General features: G+C 51.9%; 1 protein-coding gene across 1 annotated transcript in view; it reads left to right on the top strand.

Annotated features, from left to right (window-relative positions):
• Positions 1–16,532, top strand: part of LOC119974330 (calpain-A-like) — an 88,496-nt gene that overhangs the window by 54,131 nt on the left and 17,833 nt on the right. The window contains exon 7 of the mRNA XM_038813101.1: positions 1,164–1,360. Coding sequence (XP_038669029.1) covers positions 1,164–1,360 — 197 coding nt within the window. The remainder of the gene's footprint in view (positions 1–1,163; positions 1,361–16,532) is intronic.

The following is a 16,532-nucleotide window of genomic DNA, read 5'->3' as shown; positions in this document are numbered from 1 at the left end:
CGGGTCGGAGAATCGCCGGGGGGGGGGGGGGGGGGGCGGCGTGAATCCCACCCCTGCCGGCTGCCGAATTCTCCGGCGCCGGGGATTTGGCGGGGGCGGGAATCGCGCCGCGCCGGTCGGGGGCTGTTGGCAGCGGCCTCCCCGGCAATTCTCCGGTCCGTGATGGGCCGAGTGGCCGCCCGTGTTTTGCCAGTCCCGCCGGTGTAAATTGGGGTAGGTCCTTACCGGCGGGACCTGGCGGCGCGGGCGGCCTCCGGGGTTCTTGGGGGAGCACGGGGGGATCTGGCCCCGGGAGGTTCCCCCGCGGTGGCCTGGCCCGTGATCGGGGCCCACCGATCCTCGGGCGGGCCTGTGCCGTAGGGGCACTCTATTCTTCCGCACGGCGGCTGTAGCGGTCTGCCATTGCCGGTGCGGAAACGAAGCCCTCTGCACATGCGCGGAGATGACGCCAGCACATGCTGGCACTCCCGCGCAAGCGCCAACTCGCGCCGGCCGGCTGAGGCCCATCAGTTGGTGTGGTGCCAAGCCCCTTCCCCACCAGCCGGCGGGGCGCAAACTACTCCGGGCCGGGCCTAGCCCCTGAAAGTGCGGAGGATTCTGCACCTTTGGGTCAGCCCGACACCAGAGTGGTTCACGCCATCCCTCGGCGCAGGGACCCCCCGCCCCGCCGGGTAGGGGAGAATCCCGCCCCTGATGTACAGGTCTCCCTGTGATGCCCCCCCCCCCCCCCCCCCCCCCAGTGGTCTGAAGACGTGGAGCCACTCCACGGGTATTGCACCAACTTGAGTGCACACACTTCTGACTTCCCTTCGGAGTTCTGCTTGCCAGGTGCATGCCTTTTAAAACAGTCATACACCATGCCATTCTGAAATCACACCACCATGGAGGTTTAATTGATTGATTGATATAATTTAAGCGCATGGACCCATTGATGATAGGCTAATGTATCATAATTACGTCCTGACATTGAACGGCGGGAAACGTGGCCTGCCACTGACTGGGGGAGGGGACGATCGGGTTCTGCATTTATGTTGACATGAAAAGAGACAAAAGCCTTTTTGTGATATTTCCTGCTGTCAGCGCCAAGCCTGCCCGACGGGAATGTGGGTGGAAAATCCTGGCCTATGAATGAATCAATCTCACTGAAACTTCATCTTTCTCAGGAGGGTTCCCAATCTTCATCTTTAAAGATCGTCTTGTCTTCAAATGTGGCTTCAACTCGAATGACTTTAATCATGGTCCACATTGCAGGGTTTCAATATCGCCTTCCTAGTTTCTGTTCCAGAGAACACAATGCCAATTCAGAAGCACAATTTCAGATCTTTGTCCATGCCAAGCAGAATACTACTGCTCCAAAGAAGTACCTTTGCCCCAACAGCACGGTGCCGCCAACCTCTGGCTGCCTTCTCGTGTCTTCAGGGCTTCAGACCTGGGTTTTCCTGCTTTTCCTCTTTTCTCCTTCTGTGCTGGACTGGGATTGTTTTCAGCCTGAAGAATGTAAAGATGTCGAACTGCGTGTGTCTGACCCGCCCTTGGTCTGCACATGCACAGGAAGTCTGAGGTTCGTCAGGACTTTGAGTTCCCGACCTCCAAGTTAAGTCTGAGTTTCTTAATGTACGTTTCAGCCACCCATATCAAAATGGCTATCACCTTCTGGGATTCCGACAGAATTTTCTGTTTCTCGGTGTTGTATTGTCAGTCAATTGCCTCCACTGCTTCTTGGCACTTGACATGGCGGGGGGACTAGGAGGAGCAGGGAAGGTTTCTAGGGTTTCGACTGGCACCAGTGTGCATTGGCTCAATTAGCCCTTGCATGGCATGTCAGCTATATAATGATTGAAGACCATAACTTCAGAAAGCTGAGATTCAGCAGCCATTGAGCTATGATCCCTGCACCAGGAAGATATTTGCACTCATTGGCGCAACATTGCTCGTGGTAACCAAGGTGACTTCATGTCTTCAATTTCTGTGTTTCCATCTCCTTCCAGACCGCTGTTGATAGTTGCATCAAATAGGTAATTGATGTGTCATTCAGCTTCCCCACTGGCTGACAATTTCAACTGGATTCAACCATAGGTTTTCCTAACATGTGGAAGTTCTACTCTGGAGTACTGTAGTGACAGTTATGTTAATGAGGCAGGAACCATTCCACCTTTAAAAAAAAATAAATTTAGAGCACTCAATTATTTTTTTCCAATTAAGGGGCAATGTAGCGTGGCCAATCCACCGAACTTGCACATAGAACATAGAACAGTACAGCACAGAACAGGCCCTTCGGCCCTCGATGTTGTGCCGAGCAATGATCACCCTACTCAAACCCACATATCCACCCTATACCCGTAACCCAAACCCCCTTAACCTTACTTTTCTTTAGGACACTACGGGCAATTTAGCATGGCCAATCCACCTAACCCGCACATCTTTGGACTGTGGGAGGAAACCGGAGCACCCTGAGAAAACCCACGCACACACGGGGAGGACGTGCAGACTCCGCACAGACAGTGACCCAGCCGGGAACCGAACCTGGGACCCTGGAGCTGTGAAGCATTTATGCTAACCACCATGCTACCGTGCTGCCCAAAACATCTTTGGGTTGTGGGTTGAAACCCACGCAGACAAGGGGAGAATGTGCAAACTCCACACGGTCAGTGACCAAGGGCCGAGATCAAACTTGGGGCCTCAGCACCATGAGGCAGCAGTGCTAACCACTGAGCCACACACCATTCCACCTTTTGAAGGAAGAATGGACAAACATTGGCAGCAGAGGAAGGATGCTGGAAGGGGCTGGTTTAGCACAGGGCTAAATCACTGGCTTTTAAAGCAGACCAAGGCAGGCCAGCAGTACGGTTCAATTCCCGTACCAGCCTCCCCTCACAGGCACCGGAATGTGGCGACCAGGGGCTTTTCACAGTAACTTCATTTGAACTTCACTACTTGTGTGATGCACGATCAATAACTCCCAAAGTGAGATTGTAGGACAATTGAAGGCTTTATTGAACTCGATGTTTCCCCCAGCAGCGCAGGTACAGAATGCAGCAGCTAGGGAAACACAGATTCTTATACTCCGCCTTACTGGGCGGAACCAGCAGGCAGGCTTCACCAATGATTTAACAGTATCAGGTACCTCCAACACCAATGATCTTACAGCATCAGGTACCTCCAACCTAGGTACTGTAATACCTCTAATACCGACTATCACATTGTGACAATAAGCAATTTTCATTTTTCATTTCACATGGCAATATGTGAGATAGTTTTACAGTGATAAAGCAAAGGGATGGACTATTGCTTTATTCTGTGTTGTATAAATTTAATTCTGTCACAGTCCTCTACTCCTTTAGAGCTCTTGTAATAATCATGTTCAGCATGTTATTTTAAAATAGTGCAAAGAATTTGTTGTGCCTGGGATCATCTCCATTTTTGCTCTGTATTCGATTTTATTTATATTTTCACTGGATGTGATTGTCACTGGCCAGCATTTATTGCCCATCTATAATTGCGTTTGAGAAGGTGGTGGTGAGCCACCTTCTTAAACTGCTTCAGACCATGTGGTGTAGGCACACCCACTGTGCTTTTTGGAAGTTGTCATAATATACATCCAGGTATATGGTGGAGTGCAGACAGGCAGTGATTGACACACAGGATGATCAGTGAACACACAGAACACAGCAGCCAATCACCAGACAGGACACGGCCACTATAAAGCCAGAGGGCACTAGTTTTCCCGCTCTCTCGGGACCCAGCCTCTGAGACAATCAGAGCTCGTGAGCAGCAACTAGAACAAACACCATGTGGTAGTAAGATAGTCTGGTCAGGTTAGCCTCAGGTCTCCAGTCAAGTCAGCATAGTGTCAACCCACAGTTAAAGCATGTATTATAGTTAAGTGTTCAATAAAATCGAGTTGTATTTCTTCAAGTGTCGGAAGCCTGTCTCTCTCACCACTGCAGTAAACGCAGTCCTCATAGACCCAGCTTACCACCACATCAGAAGTGAGTTTCAGAAATTTGACCCAGTGACAGTGAAGGAATGGTGCTCTAAATTTTAAGTCAGGATGGGATGGTGTGTAGCCTGGAGGGGAACTTGCAGGTGGTGATGTTCCCATGTATCAGCTACCTTTGTTCTTCTAGGTTGTAGAGGTTACAGATTCGGAAGTTGCTGTGGAAGTAGGCTTGACGAGTTGCTGCATCTTATATATAGTACACACTGCTGCCACTGTGCGTCGGTGATGGAGAGATTGAATGTTTTAATGAATGAATGAATGAATGAATCAGTGGAGAGAGTGAATGTGGTGGATGGGGTGCCGATTGAGCAGGTTGCTTTGATCTGTATGTTGCCGGGTTTATTGAGTGTTGTTGGAGCTGCACTCATCCAAATAAGTGGAGCGTATTCCATCACACTTATAGATGGTTGACAAATTTTGGGGAGAGAGGAGGTGAGTTAAAGGCCGCAGGATTTCCAGCACCTGACCTGCTCTTGTAGCTTGTCAGGCCAATGGTCATGACACCTCTTGGAGTATACCACAAGATTCTGTGTGCCATTTACAAGTCAGTTTTCACTGAATCCAGTGCATCAGTGACATTATAAAGATGGTGGCAAGGTTTTCTATTTCTGGTAAAACACCATACTTTATAATAATAATAATCTTTATTAGTGCCACATGTTGGCTTACATTAACACTGCAATGAAGTTACTGTGTAAAGCCCCTAGTCACCACATTCTGGTGCCTGTTCGGGTACACAGAGGGAGAATTCAGCTCACACATTTACTAGAGATAGCAAATGGAGGAAATCCTCCTCTTATATTTAAAACTAACACATGGGGAATGGGAGGAATCCAGAGAATCCCTCCAGTGCAGAGGAGGCTATGCGACCCATCGAGTCTGCAGCGACCCTCCGAAAGAGCATTCACATTTGCAGAGTAGAAACCATAGTCAGACTGCCACTCCGCTCCTAGTTGTTTGCCTGGAAATCCACCCAATCCGTTCCCTCCCAACCTTTCGACTCAGGTCAGAGGAAAACGGTGTAGGGCAGCGCATTCCTGAGGTTTCCAGGGCTGAAGAATCGGAGGGAGGAAGGCATCTCCTTTTTTTACGGGGGGGGGGGGGGGGGGGAGTGAGTCAGGTGGTCAGTGGTCTCTGGAAGGTCAGTGGGGGTGTGAGGTGATCAGTGGGGGGGGGGGGGGTTGTGACAGAGGGGGATCGGTTGAGGGGTGGTCAACAGGATACCCGTTGGTCATTGGGGTGGTTGGTGGGTTGCATGGTCAGTGAACGGTTGGTGAACGGGGAGTGGTCAGTGGAGAGGGTTGGTCAGAGGGATGGGGTCAGTGATCAGTGGGGAGGGGGGGGGGGGCTGTCCTGTCCTTTATTCCTGTGCAGAGTGTCGAGGCAAGTGAGAAGGGGATAGGGGGAGAATCAGTTTCAATTCTTCTAACTTTTCATGGGTATCTATGACAGTCACACAGTCAAATCCTTACGATATAAATCTTAAATTGTACCTTCAGAGGAGTTCAATTGCAGGGCAATTGCCCAATGGAAATCTGAACATCCAATGGACGTTCCTGGGGACTGGGGTGGGAGGAGAGCAGAACTTGTCCCCAGTGCATCTCTGGGGTAACCCCTAGTTCTGATGCCCCTGGAGCCCAGACATTACGGGCGAAATTCTCCGACCCCCACGACGGGTCCCCCCCGCCCAACTCCCGACATGAATCGCTGCCGCCGTTTTTTTACGGCCGGCAGCGATTCACAGCTGTTCGATGGGCCGAAGTCCCAGCCCTTTACGCTGTTTTTACGAACGGCAAACAGACCTGGTCTGGCCGTTCGTAAAAACGGCGGGAACAACTCGCTTTTTATAACCATGGCACCGATTGGCACGGCAGTACCACGGCCGTGCCAAGGGTGCCATGGGCCCGCGATCGGTGGGCACCGATCGCGGGCAGCGGGCCCGATGCCCGCGCACTATTTGTCCTTCCTCCGCCCCGCAGTATCCATTCGCGGGGCGGCTGAGGGGCATCCCGGCCCGCGCATGCGCGGGTTTCGCGCAAATACGCGATGACGTCATCCGCGCATGCGCGGGTTGGAGTCTTCCAATCCGCGCATGCGCGGCTGACGTCATATGACGCGTCAGCCGGGGCTAACTCCGGCAAGCGGGCTTAACGAAATTCGTTAAGCCCGTGATGCCGGAGCTTGCGGCGTCGGGCTGCTAGCCCCGAGCGGGGACCAGAATCGGTTCCCGGTCGGGAAGGGGCGCGCTGGCGTCAAACCCGCCCGGGTTTGACGCCAGCTTTACGATTTCTCCCGTTTTGGGAGAATCGCGCCCTACATGCCTCGGTCTCCAGTACTGACATCTGTGTGTGTGCACAAACATTTAAATAAACCAATGTGCAGTATTGCATCTGAGCACTGGGTGGCACAGTGTTACACCACAACCACCATTCCTTTAATATAATGGGCTGGATTCCCTGTTCTGGAGACTAAGTGCTGCCGCTGGAGTTGAATCACGGGAACTGCAGGAGACATTCAGGTCATGCAAATGGGCCAGCGCGCTGCCCATCTGCAGCCGGAGCGAATCCCGGCCCCGCTGGCGTCTGATTCGCTGGCCTGACAAGGTGGAGCAGCTTTTAAGCGCTCGACTCACTATGACTGTCATCCCAGTCAAGACAGTGGCTGCTAAAAATCCTACTCTGAGGTTCCGGGAATCAGAGATCGACAGAATGTTGGGTGCCATTGAGAAGAGGAGGGGCACCCTCTTCCCCAGGGTGGGGCGGAGACAAGTCCACCATTCAAAACAAGGCCTGGGGTGAGGTGGCAGAGGCTGTAAATGCTGCCAGCCTCACCAGGACTGGCAGCAATGCTGAACATGACCTCCTTATTCCCAGCCCCCTAGAGGCCCACAACGTCCCACCTGCCTTACAACAAACCCTCCATTAAACCCCAAAACATGTATTGTCCTCTTTGGCTAGGAGCCTTGCACACACTCGTGCACCAGCTACAAACCCCTCATAAAACCTGCCTCCCAGTGTCTCACTATGTAGTTTCTGAATTCACAAGGATGAAGCGGCCCATAATAACCAGGACGTGAGAAGATGGGAGGGGGCATCCCAGATATTCGGGTCTACACCCCGGAGGAAAGGGTGCTGCAACTCTTGGGGGAGGCCCAAGGAGAGGGCAGTGGCTGCAATGGAGTTCGAATTGTGCCAAACAAGTGAGGATCCAATGAAACGCAGATGTCCCTGTAACAAGTGAGTCACCCCTCTCCCACAGACCAGTCCTCCCCAAGATCTCACCCCAGGTCGTTCGTCTTTCAGGATCACCATCAGACGAGGGTTCCAGCAGCAACGGTGCCAGTGCCTTTTGTTTGGGGTGAGCTCTCACCCCCTGCTTCCTCTGCAGTGGGGCTGCGCTTCTGAGGAGTGCCAACATGTGGTGAGCTGGCGATTGAGCATAGCCGCGCCCATTCCCTTGATGATACTGCTGAGGTGTGAGGGTTTCCAGAGGGGCGGGCTGGGTTAGAAGCCACATGACCAGAACCTCTCAGAACATTTGCAGGATACTGTCAGCAGTCAGCAGTCTAAACAACCAGGCACCGGTAGGTTGCAGCTAACGGGTTGGTTTAAATGGGTGAATAGCAGAAATGGCAATCTCAGCCAGGTCATCCCGCTCCCGAAGGGGACACCCTGAGTCCACATACCAGCCATCAAGTCATTCCCTGCTACTCCCTGAGGTCCAGACATACACCCACCAGCAAACCTGAAAAGTTGGAAACATTTTCTTACCTCTTGCTCCCTTTCAAAGGCCAAGGCTCCTGGGTGCCACTCTTAAATACACACCTGCGTAGCTCCCGGCCGAGAGGGCATCGGGCTTCAAGCCCATTCATTGGATTAAAATCCATGCGAATTGCCGCCACCGGCAGAGGACCGGAGTATCGGAACATGATCGGTGCCTGGTGCCAAGCCTGTTTTTCGGCTGATGCTCGATTCTCCGCCAGACCGGGAAACCCGCTACCGGTCAGCAAGAGAATCCACTCCAATAAAAATGCCATGAAACACAGGTCACAAGTGAGAGATTGTGCTCAGGAGTTCAGGAGGATTGGGGAAATTATGCACTATCAATTATGACGAGACAAGAGTAGAGAGTAATCGAGACTTTATTAAGCAGAGATGTGTAGCCTCCTGCAGCTGCCGAAATGGCTGCAGCTCGGTGAGCACACACATTTATACTCCGCCTACTGGGCGGAGCCAGCAGGCAGGGATCTACCCCCGTACCTGTAGTACAGGAACCTTACCGTATTACATGATATATACACAGTGGTGACTACCACATTCATCCCCTGATAAAAAAAGAGTCCAGCGGGGGTAGTGGAAAACTATTCACATGCATTTTAAGGGTAACATTTTGGGTAAAGTTCACAAATTCAGCCGGTCGGGTGCCTTTATCCTCTGTTGTGAGCGCCGCAGTCCCGGTGGCGATGCAGGCATCAGCTCGGTTGCCCGTGATTCCGGGAGCGTGTAGACCTCATCTTCATCCCCGGGTGGGAGCAAGGGGAGGACGGATCATCCTGGAGCGGGGCGGCTGTGAGGTGCACTGGGGGGAGAAGGGGGGTGTGGGGACCCAGTTGGTGCCAGGTCCCTGAGGGAGACTGTGTCTTGGCGGCCGTCGGGGTACGCCACGTAGGCGTACTGCGGGTTTGCATCGAGTAGCTGTACCCTCTCGACTGTGGGAGGAAACCAGAGCACCCGGAGGAAACCAACGCAGACACGGAGAGAACATGCAAAGTCCTCACAGACAGTCACCCAAGTCTGGGATTGAACCTGGGTTACTGGCGCTGTGGGCAGCAGTGCCAACCACCGTGCCGCCCTACTTCTACACACTTGCATTGAGTTCATGCAAACATTCATAAGTTGTAAGTTATGCGTTGTTCCTCCTGTAATAATACTGGTCCATTCCTGAAATGGAAGGAACAATGCTAATCCTCACAAGTTTATTCACACAGGTCATATTATTTCTGTTTTAAACATTGCATTTTAAAGAAAAAAAAGGCTGGTATTTATGTGCCGTTTTTCAGACCTTAGGTCTTAGGATGTCCGAAAATGCTTTACAGCCAATCAAATGCTTTTTCAAAGTGTAGTTACTCTTATTATGCAGGAAATATAACAGACAAAATGACACATAGCTGGGTCCCGCAGGCAACAATGCGATAATGACCAGATAATTGGTGGTGGCTCATGGAAGAATATTGGCCAGGACTTCATTAGATATTTCCTGCCCGATTTTCAAAATAGCGACCTTTCTTTGAGATTCTGTCTATTTCAATGCAGTCTCCCTTTAAGGGGCTGCCTTTTAATTTAACCCTCAATTTGTTGATTTAGTTTATTTGGTTACCAATAAAACCAGCTTTGATGATGATGTCTTTAAGCTTTCTATCTCTGTATAAATATTCAAAATAATGCCGTTGTGCTCATTCATTCAATTAAATAGTTGGGGCAGAATTTTCCTTTGGAAGCTTCTGAACCTTGTCGACCGGCAGATATATAGATCAGAAGCCTGCACTGTGTGGGAAACATTCACTCGTGGTTTTCCCGAGGGTGGCCAGTTGACAGAGGACAAATTAAGGATGATAGGCGGCTTTAGACGCCGAAGGGCTTTGCAGCTTGAAAGCAGCAACAGACTGCAATGGAATGTAAATAAAGGAGAGGGTACTTCAAAATGGAGTCACCTTCTCCCCAACTTCTTAAATTCCAAACTAAAGTTTATTTTTATTGCGTCCAGGACCTCTATGCCACTGTTCCTTGGCACCCACCCAGCAGGGAAACAATTTCAAAATCACCAAATCCCAGTTTTTAAAAAAAGAGTAACGGTAGAGTTCCATCGTAAGGAATACAAGACCAGTTGGTACAAGTTTTACTGGTTTTTCTCTTTGGGCCGGTTGGCATGGAGGGATTCTGGGTTTGGCTGGAGTGCTGGCTCTCTGGTCTACCACTGGGGGAACATCCTCCAGGCAGTTAAACTCTTCCCAACCACCTGCAGGGACCCAGAGGCCCACTGGAAAATCCCAGTTGACCACCTTTACTTGGCCTGAATTGGCTCTTAACAAGCTGTGTATTTTCATCAGCCCCTGGCAGCCCAGCCCCAGCTGGGCCTAAACGTGAAGCCCTTGGGTCCCCTGCTGCCCATCACCTTGCTGAAAACCTTCAGAGAAATGCTACTTAAGTGGTTTGTCCAGGGCTTCAAGCCAGGAGATTGGGCAAAACACTGTGGAATTTCAACGACCTATATATTTTCCAAGAAGCTTTCTGACAGGGCTGGTAAAAGATTGCCTGATTCATTCATCATCAGAATGTACAGTGTGTTTTTTTTAATTTTCGCTGATGTTTCTGTTTGTTCACATACTGTTTCCATCCTTGAGCCCCTTTGTTGTGATCATGAGACCTATTTAACTGACCTTTTGAACTTTAAACTGCACTTCTTCATATCCAGCTTCACATTGTATACCTGAATAGAATTTCTTTCCAACCCTTGGCCATGTTTTTGCTTATTCTCTCCATAAATCACGATATCGTATACAACAATATCTGCTCCTTCACTCCCATCTAATGTGTACTGTTATATTTTGGAACATTTCTGGAACTGAGGCAATCCCAAAAGACATTCTGCAGCAAGTGTATCTGCCAAAAGGCCCTACTCCCTCCGTCATCCTTGTGGAATGATATTTTTTCCTCTGGAGTTTGGAGAAGGCTTTTAAGAAATCATTAAACTTAGAATAGGAAAATCAGCCAATATTTCAAAGCTCATCCACCTCCTTGTAATCCCCGAGTGCCCCTATCACAGATTGTCATATTATTGCCTCCATTACCCAATATTCCCTTCATGGATTTATTTAATTTTTTTGTGATATAATTTGTCACACTCCTGATGTGACCATCAATTCACAAGACACGTGGTTGGAAGTGAAATGTGGTTTTAATAGTCTTACAACAGAGCCTGCCTGCTACGTGATGAACTGGCAGGCAGGCTCATGACTGCAAAGCTTTATACTTCCGGTTAGTGGGAGGAGCCATGGGCGGAGCCATGGGCGGAGCCAAGGGTGGAGCCCAGTACAAACTCCTCATCCCCCCTATAGGCAGAGCCGCGCAACTGCTCGTATACCGAGCTAACATGAATACAGCACATCATATAACAACAGTGTGAATTACGCGGAATGTGATTCACCACATTCACCCCATGTAAAAAATCAAGTCCAGTGGGGGTGATGTGTCTACAAATGACAAATTACAGATTACAAATTACAAATTGAGTCGATCCGGCGGTCGAGTCGTCGTCTGGGATCGACGAAGCGCCGGGGTTGCAGCCTCATCTGGTGGCTGGGTGGTGGCGGTCGGCGAGGGTATGATGGCAGACTCCGGGGGTGATTCTGTCAGAGCTTCGTATCCGACTGGTTCGACTGGTGACGGGGAGCGCCGGAAACCCATAGGCGTGGGGGCGTGGAGCACGGGCAGCGGACCTACAGGCGTGGGGGTGCCAGGCGCGGGGGGTTGGGTGGGGTGTAGTGTGAGGGGCACCTCGGCGGTAGTGGTGTCGGAGTTGGATCCTGCAGGCGCCAGGTCCCGGAGGGAAACTGTGTCCTGACGGCCGTCAGGGTATTCGATGAACGCGTATTGGGGGTTCGAGTGGATTAGGAGCACTCTCTCAACGAGTGGGTCAGTTTTGTGGGTCCAGACGTGCTTCCGGAGGAGAACCGGGCCCGGTGTCCTCAACCATGCTGGGAGCGAAACCCCCGTGGTAGTGCCCCTGGAAAAAATAAATAGCCGCTAGTGAGGGGTCTGGTTGGTGGCCGTACATAGGAGGGACCTAATGGCATGGAGCGTGTCGGGGAGGACCTCCTGCTAATGGGAGGTCGGGAGCTTCCTGGACCAGAGGGTCAGTAGGACGGTCTTCCAGACCGTCACGTTCTCCCTCTCCACCTGCCAGTTCCCCCTGGGGTTGTAGCTGGTAGTCCTACTCGAGGCAATGCCCTTGTCGAGCAGGTACTGACGCAGCTCGTCGCTCATAAGGACAAACCCCTGTCGCTGTGTACGTAGCTGGGGAAACCAAACAGAGTGAAGATGCTGTGCAGGGCCCTAATGACTGTGTGGGAGGTCATATCGGGGCACGGGATAGCAAAGGGGAAGCGGGAGAACGCGTCTATTACGTTCAGGAAGTACACATTCCTATTGGTCGGGGGGAGTGGCCCTTTGAAATCGATACTTGGGGTTCAAAGGGCCGGGAGGCCTTGACCAGGTGGGCCCTGTCTGGTCTATAGAAGTGCGGTTTGCACTCCGCACAGATCGGGCAATCCCTGGTGATGGCTTTTACCTCCTCGGTGGAGACAGGCAGGTTTCGGGCTTTGATGTAGTGGGCAAGCCGGGTGACCCCCGGGTGGCAGAGGTCATTGTGGATAGCTTTGAGGCGGTCGTCTTGCGCGCTGGCGCACGTGCCACGGGACAGGGCATCTGGGGGCTCGTTCAGATTCCCCGGTCGGTACATGATATCGTACTTGTAGGTGGAGAGTTCGATCCTCCACTGTAGGATCTTATCATTTTTAATTTTGCCCCTTTGTGAGTTGTCAAACATAAAGGCAACCGATCTTTGGTCGGTGATGAGGGTGAACCTCCTACCTGCGAGGTAGTGCTTCCAGTGACGTATTGCTTCCACGATGGCTTGTGCTTCCTTTTCGACCGAAGAGTGTCGAAGTTCCGAAGCGGAGAGGGTTTGGGAGAAAAGGGCGACTGGTCTCCCTGCCTGATTTAGTGCGGCAGCGAGAGCGACCTCTGAGGCATCGCTCTCTACCTGGAAAGGGACGGATTCATCCATCGCCCGCATGGCCGCTTTGGCGATGTCCTCCTTGATACGAGTGAAGGCCTGACGCGCCTCATCCGATAGAGGGAAGAGTGTGGCCTTAAATAGTGGGTGGGCTTTGTCCGCATACTGAGGGACCCACTGGGCATAATATGAGAAAAACCCCAGGCACCTTTTGAGGGCCCTGGGACAATGAGGGAGAGGGAGTTGTAAGAGGGGGCACATACGGTCCGGGTCGGGGCCCAGGACTCCGTTTTCCACGACATAGCCGAGGATGGCTAGCCTGGTCGTGCGGAAAACGCATTTCTCCGTGTTGTAAGTAAGATTAAGTTTCTGGGCAGTTTGGAGAAATCGATGGACGTTAGCATCGTGGTCCTGCTGATCATGGCCGCAGATGGTGACCTTGTCCAAGTACGGAAACGTGGCCCGCAGCCCGTACTGGTTCACCATTCGGTCCATTGCTCGTTGGAACACCGAGACCCCATTCGTGATGCCAAAGGAAACCCGGAGGAAGTGGAAGAGGCGGCCGTCGGCCTCGAACGCTGTGTAGTGGCGGTCCTCTGGGCGGATTGGGAGCTGGTGGTATGCAGACTTCAGATCCACCGTGGAGAAGACGCAATTGCGGCCGATCTGATTCACCATGTCTGCAATCCTGGGGAGGGGGTACGCATCGAGGAGCGTGAACCGATTAATGGTTTGGCTATAGTCCACTACCATTCGGAATTTTTCCCCGGTCTTGACGACCACACCTGAGCTCTCCAGGGGCTATTACTGGCCTCTATGATCCCCTCACGTAGGAGCCTATGGACCTCGGTTCTGTTAAACACCCTGTCCTGCAGGCTGTATCGCCTGCTGCGAGTGGCTACGGGTTTGCAGTCCGGCGTGAGATTGGCAAAGAGTGGAGGGGGGTCGATTTTTAGCGTAGCGAGGCTGCAAATAGTGAGCGGGGGCAAGGGCCTGCTGAAGCTGAGTGTGAGGCTTTTCAGGTTACACTGGAAGTCGAGTCCCAGTAGGAGTGGGGCGCAGAGTTCAGGGAGCACGTACAGCTGGAAGTTCGAGTAGCTAGTGCCCTGGATCGTTAGGGTCGTGACCGTGCATCCTTGGAGGTGAACAGAGTGAGAGCCCGAGGCGAGGGAGATAGTTTGCCGTGCAGGGAAGATAGGGAGCGAACAGCGTCTTACCAGATCTGGGTGTACGAAGCTCTCGGTGCTCCCGGAGTCGAAGAGGCACGGTGTCCTGTACCCGTTGATTTCAATGGTCATCATGGAGTTGCGGAGATGTTTCGGACGCGACTGGTCCAACGGTACCGCGCTGAGTTGCGGGTAGTCAGCGGCTCGATCAGCTGTGCTGGAGTGGCCCCGTGGTGACTGCCCTCTGAATTCGTAGCCTTCGAGGCCATTTTCTGAGTGAGGAGAGGAAGGATCCCAAGATGGCTGCCCCCGTGGATCACACGTGGCGGGCGGCGAGGAAGATGGCAGCCCCCATGAGTCGCAGGTGGCCGTCCGCGTGGAGGGGGGTTGCCAAGATGGCGGCCCCCATGAGTCGCACGTGTCGTTTTGGGACGGAGTCGGAGTACAGGCCGCAGCATTTTGGGGGCCTGCGGGTCTGTGGTGTTTGAAAATGAGTGCTCTGGGAGGCTGCGGGAAAGTTAGGAGATGGGCCCTGCTTTGCCAGGCAGATCCAGGCATAGTGTCCCTTGCGACCGCAGCTGCTGCAGGTCACTTTACGGGCCGGGCAAAACTGCCATGGGTGCTGGGGCTGCCCGCAAAAATGGCACCCTGGAGCGTGGTGGCTGGGTGGCCGCGCGGCGCAGGCCTGGGGAAGTCGCTGGTCGGGGGCCCAGGATGGGGTCGCTTGGTCCGCGGGGAACGAGGTGAGGCTACGGAACGGGACCTCCATGGTGGTAGCCAATTCTACCGTGTCCTCTAGATTCTGGGTCCCTTTTTCGAGCAACCACTGGCGTACATAGTTTGATCTGAGGCCTGCCACGTACACATCCCTGACGGCGAGCTCCATGTGCTGTTTGGCTGATACAGCCTGGTAATCACAGTCCCAAGCTAAAGTCTTTAAATCCCGCAGGAATTCTTCCAATGACTCCGCGGAGCACTGGCAGCGGGTCATAAAAATATGCCGCCCGTAGACCTCGTTGATGGGCCTCACGTACATTCGATCTAGCATGGCTAGGGCCCCCGTATATGAGTTAGTACTATTGAGTTGAGTAGATACACGGTGGCTCACCCTTGCGTGCAGTAGACTGAGTTTCTGCTCCTCTGTAGTTTCTGGAGTACTTGATTCAGCCAGGTAGGCCTTAAAACATTGCTAGTAGGCCAGTGTTGAAAGATTTCTCTTGCCTCTGCAGCCTGCGGGTCGAGTTCTAGTCGGTCAGGTTTGAGGGCTGATTCCATAGTCGTTTCCTTAGTCGTTTTCTTCTAGCTTCCTAAGACTATTAAATTGATGTGACCATCAATTCACAAGACACGTGGTTGGAAGTGAACAGTGGTTTTAATAGTCTTACAACAGAGCCTGCCTGCGACGTGATGAACTGGCAGGCAGGCTCACGACTGCAAAGCTTTATACTTCTGGTTAGTGGGAGGAGCCATGAGCGGAGCCATGGGCGGAGCCACGGGTGGAATCCAGTACAAACTCCTCATCTCCCCCTATGGGCAGAGCCGCACAACTGCTCGTATACCGAGCTTACATGAATACAGCACATCATATAACAACAGTGTGAATTACGCGGAATGTGATTCACCACAACTCCTAAATCTGCGTTTTACTGGTTTTAACCTGCACTATCCAATCCTATTGTCAAGGTTAGTTTGGAGTAGGCTTGGGGAATTAATTTTCCTAAATCTGCTTATATACATCTACATTAGATCCCCTCTTTGTTGCCACCTTCCCCAGTCGACATGTTTCATCCTAACACAGTCTTGTGGCTCTTCCTAGAAGCATCCAGAGTCTGGATATCTCCCTTGTGCATTGGTGACCAGAGCTGACTTTGCAACCCTTACCATCATAGAATCATAGAATTCCTACAATGCAGAAGGAGGCCATTCGGCCCAGTGTGTCTGCACTGACCCTCCAAAAGAGCACTCTACCCAGGCCTACCCCACCCTAACCTCATAACCTAACCTGCACATCCCTAAACATTAAAGAACAATTTATCACGATCAATCCACCTAACCTGCACATCTTTGTGGGGGGAAACCGGAGCACCCGGAGGAAATGCACACAGACATGGAGAGAATGTTCAAACTCCACACAGTCACCCAAGGCCAGAATTGAACTGGATCATTGGCTCTGTGAGGCAGCAGTGCTTGCCACTGTGCTGCCAAGTCTGATTGGATTGTCAATTTTCCACTGAGCACTTGTGACTGAGGTGGCGCTGGTAATCGTGGAACCAAAATGAGAACTGAAGAATTCTTTAGAGTAATCCGGGAGAGAAATGCTGATTTTAATACGACCATAAGACATAGGAGCAGTATTAGGCCATTCGGCCAATTGAGTCTGTTCTGCCATTCAATCTTGGCTGATATGTTTCTCGTACCCATTCTCCTGCCTTTTCCCCATAACCCCTGATCCCTTATTAATTAAGACCCTATCTATCTCTGCCTTCAATACACTCAGTGATTTGGCCTCCACAGCCTTCTGCGGCAGAGTTCCACAGATTCACCACCCTCTGGCTGAAGAAATTCCTCCTCAT

Source organism: Scyliorhinus canicula, chromosome 12 (assembly GCF_902713615.1).
Source record: "Scyliorhinus canicula chromosome 12, sScyCan1.1, whole genome shotgun sequence".
NCBI classification, from domain to species: domain Eukaryota; kingdom Metazoa; phylum Chordata; class Chondrichthyes; order Carcharhiniformes; family Scyliorhinidae; genus Scyliorhinus; species Scyliorhinus canicula.
The sequence above is the reverse complement of the archived record's forward strand: the minus strand, read 5'-3'. Positions and strand labels throughout refer to the sequence as shown.